Genomic DNA, 3,663 nt, shown 5'->3' with positions numbered 1-3,663 from the left:
AAAAAAAACATTTATCTTGTCAAGTCTGCGTTTCTTTTTTTTTTTAAAAGGAAGTTGAGTTTTTTTAGCGTTTGAAAAATACATTTGTTTTAGTATTTAAATAAAATAAAAAATAAAAAATAAAAAAAAATTAGACGCATATTAATCTTTATAACAAGTTTATAAAGTTCATTAAAGCTTAACCTAAATTAAAATATTCAAATTAAAAAATCCATCAGACCGACTACACTTGAGATTTCAGAAGTTCAACCTTGATTTTCTGAAAACCTAATGGAATATTTTGTTATTCAAATTAAAAAAACATTTTGTTATTCATTTTCAATATTTAAAGTAAATGGACTCACAGTGTATCATGTAATAATGGAATATTTTTCCTAGGGTTTTACTGGTATGGCGAACTTCGCTTTCCTTGCAGTAACTGGAGTAACAAATTTCAAGAAGGTACAACTCGTGCTATTTTCAAGCTGTTTCCCTTCAAAATTCTCGACTAGATCAAATTGCATTTTCCCTTGTTCTCTTCAAAATCTGTCCAGAATTACATCCTATTTTCATAATACATACACTGAATGGCGTACATATGGTTGTTTTACACTTGTCCATAATGTTGATGGAACACTGTCATTTCCCCGATTACTCCTGCGGTGTCAATTATCATTTCCTTGGTTGGTTTTTGGTGCAAACCGCCAGAGATCTACAGCAATGTCCATCTCCCTTTTCTTGTGAAATTTGTATAGCTTAGGCACATCAAACCGAAGCTGGGGGGGGGGGAAAGGTACGGAAACAAAATTAAGAGATACTTAAAGGGAAAAGCATTCTTAACATCGACGTCATTTTCCACGACCATGGAATGCTCCCCAAAAAAATGAATAGTAAACATGTGGCTGCAAAGGCACATTTACCCACCTCACATAAAACCTCTGCACTGCTAGCACCAAAGCCCCGCAAGGCTGCCTTTTTAACATGCTGCAATGACCAGAAAAAATAAAATCCATCGTGGTTATCACAACAAAAACGCTTATAAGAACTGGTTAAAAGGGCTAAAAATCCATGACTTGAATCGATGTAGACAAACATGCTGTGGCCAGTTAATAGGGAACAATTGATCTGAACCTTACATCAAATGCAAAAGGGGCAGATAAGTGTAGAAGCCTGGGGGTACAACCATGCTACTCTACCTTAAAAAACGATGCGGCAGCTATAAATTTGTGAAGAAATACAGTCAACTAGATGAAAAATTGCAAGTCCAGTGATTATACTGGTCTTTTGACCTAATCAAATATATAGTGCAGACAACCAATGAGAAAATTCTTTCACATAAGGAGGCATACATTATCTAAAAGTATTGCCAGGATGAGTTTTTTGCAGCCAAGGCCAGAAGAAACAGGTCCTACATCCGCAACAGTGTTTACATATGACACAATAGTTTGAGGTGCATGCCAATGCCTTGGGTTAAATGCTCAAAGCAAGCAATTGGGTTTTGGAAATGAACCAGTTAGTAATAGCACATGTTTGGCACATACATTTAAGAGAGACTAACTAGAATGTATTTGCAATGATTAGATAGAGAAAGCTATTCCCTTAGCTCGATAATGCTCTAGTTTAACGAGCACCAACTTGTATTGTGAAATACACTAGTTCTAGATACTTCCAATACACAGGAAATCCACTATCTAGTAACTTGTTAATCTAAATTATTGGTGCAAGGGGCAGAAGCAAATTCTCTGTTCTGCTGCTAAAGCCTAGAACTGTCAAAGGAAGCCACTTACCTCTCTTGTTGAGGTCTTGTGTAATGAATAAACTGCTCGAGAAGCAATCTGGCAGGTAAAGGAAAAGAGTAAAAGCCACCCTTGTTATTACAATTCAAGAAAGGGATACAAAAAAATAAATAAATAAAAAATCCAAATACACCTTTAATGCTGCTGAAAGAAAATCCATGTCGGCACCATTCCTTCGGGTCCCAAATGGAGGATTCATCACAACAGTATCAACAATAGGACCTAAAAAAGAGATTGAGACCCTTAGATCCAGGTCTTTTGGTAGAGTTGAATGCAAATGAGAAATGAACATATGGGATACAGAAAATCAATTAAAGCTATTTTTTATTTCTCGAAACACTCTAGAGGTGCACTGGTTGTCCATAAGACAGGAAACAACAAAACATGAAGCACTCATTTTGTTACCTCTCCATACTAAGTTCCTGATATCACACTGAATGAAGTTTATGTCCAGCTGCAGATTTCAGCATATAAAAAAAGGCGCATCAGATAAGAGCAACGATGCACAATTACATTAAATAAACCATCTCAAATAAATGACAACTTGAAAACAGACACACACATATACACAAACAAAGAAATGTCAATTTTATTTTCTCCAGAAATGCTACTCTATGAAATATAAAAAGCACAGTCATAGATGTGGAATTTCTTCTTCTGTTAAATGAAAGTATGAGATGAAGGGGCAAATACATGAAGCCAGGTAAAGCTATAAATAGCACAAACAGACAACAATACCTCAAGATCCTCCGCATTTAGAGATGCTATCTCAAGAGATTCAGAATCAATATCGATGCCGATAACCTGCCTGTTCCAAAATTACAAACAGAAAACAGGAGTCAAATTTAAGAATGAAGTAGGTTAAATCACAAGAATCATCATCGTCGTCATCATAACAAGTCTCCAGTTCACTTCTTTTTTCTTTTAAAAAAAAAAATAATAATAGGATGGATGCAACTCACTCTGCACCCATAAGAGAAGCTGCAGCGCCCAATGTGCCACACCCACAACCGAAATCTGCAACTATCTTGTTGCTAACATCCCCTAACGAGTTTTCTGCCTTTTCAATTACAAAAAAAAAACACAAACACATAGTTACGCATGAAAAACTACTTTCTTGTTTATTTAAAGGAAAAGGGTGGGGGGTGATTTCACACATACGGTATAGAGCATACGAGAAGCAATGTGAGGTCCAGTTGGGTACTGTTCCAGCTCTGCCTGCACGCACTCACGCAGGTGCAATCATATTATTTTTATTTTTTTCTGGAGAAGGAGAAGGAGGATGAGAAAGAGAGTAAGGTAAGATACCTTTGGATTGGAGAACTGTTGAAGCTCACCTAACATGCTTTCTAATTGCTTCAGCTTCATTTCTCTCTCTCTAAGAAAGAGAGGGCAGTAACAAGGCACCTACCAAAGCAGAAGAAGGGAAGAGGAAGAGAGGAGATGAGATTCTAAAACCAAAGAAAGGAAAATACAACCCTAATTATTCTGAATCAGTATCAGAATCAGAATTATGCGTACCTTCGGATAATTCTGGAATTTTATTACCATCCAATGGGCTCATTCAGGTTTTGCTATTGTTCACTTAGGCTGCTAACCCCAATGGGCCATACCTTTATACACTTTCCTTGTTTTTAGTTTTTTACGAGGCCCAATTGAAGCCTTCTCCTCTCAAATTCAGATCGATCGATCACTGGCCTGTTTCAACCTCTAACGGCATACAAAATCAGGAGGAAACCACACCAGACCAAGCCACTGCTCTGCTGTGCTTGTAGTTTAGGGTATGTTTAGAATTGTAGTAAAATATTTTTTATTTAAAAATATAATAAAATAAAGTTTTTTTATTTTTTTAAAATTATTTTTGACATTAACATATCAAAACGATTTG

General features: G+C 36.1%; 1 protein-coding gene across 1 annotated transcript; it reads right to left on the bottom strand.

The window, feature by feature from the left end:
* Positions 1-431: 431 nt before the first annotated feature.
* Positions 432-3,292, bottom strand: LOC7488926 (uncharacterized). Its single transcript, XM_002324393.4, has 9 exons — positions 3,084-3,292; positions 2,937-2,993; positions 2,738-2,835; positions 2,514-2,583; positions 2,181-2,229; positions 1,909-1,997; positions 1,767-1,814; positions 904-963; positions 432-755 (listed from the first exon to the last, which is right to left on the bottom strand). Exons 1-9 carry the CDS (start codon positions 3,141-3,143, stop codon positions 645-647), a joined length of 642 nt encoding a protein of 213 aa, XP_002324429.1. The 5' UTR covers positions 3,144-3,292; the 3' UTR covers positions 432-644.
* Between the last annotated feature and the right edge of the window lie 371 nt (positions 3,293-3,663).

The sequence above is a fragment of the Populus trichocarpa genome, chromosome 18 (assembly GCF_000002775.5).
Source record: "Populus trichocarpa isolate Nisqually-1 chromosome 18, P.trichocarpa_v4.1, whole genome shotgun sequence".
NCBI lineage: Eukaryota > Viridiplantae > Streptophyta > Magnoliopsida > Malpighiales > Salicaceae > Populus > Populus trichocarpa.
The sequence above is the reverse complement of the archived record's forward strand: the minus strand, read 5'-3'. Positions and strand labels throughout refer to the sequence as shown.

Bases quoted from the DNA above. Each gene is read 5' to 3' on its own strand.
- LOC7488926 (XM_002324393.4), bottom strand. From the start codon at position 3,143: ATGAAGCTGAAGCAATTAGAAAGCATGTTAGGTGAGCTTCAACAGTTC. The intron at 2,994-3,083 runs GTATCTTACCTT...GAGTGCGTGCAG, and splicing joins AACAGTTCTCCAATCCAAAG to GCAGAGCTGGAACAGTACCC. The intron at 756-903 runs GTGGGTAAATGT...CCCCCCCCCCAG, and splicing joins GTGCAGAGGTTTTATGTGAG to CTTCGGTTTGATGTGCCTAA.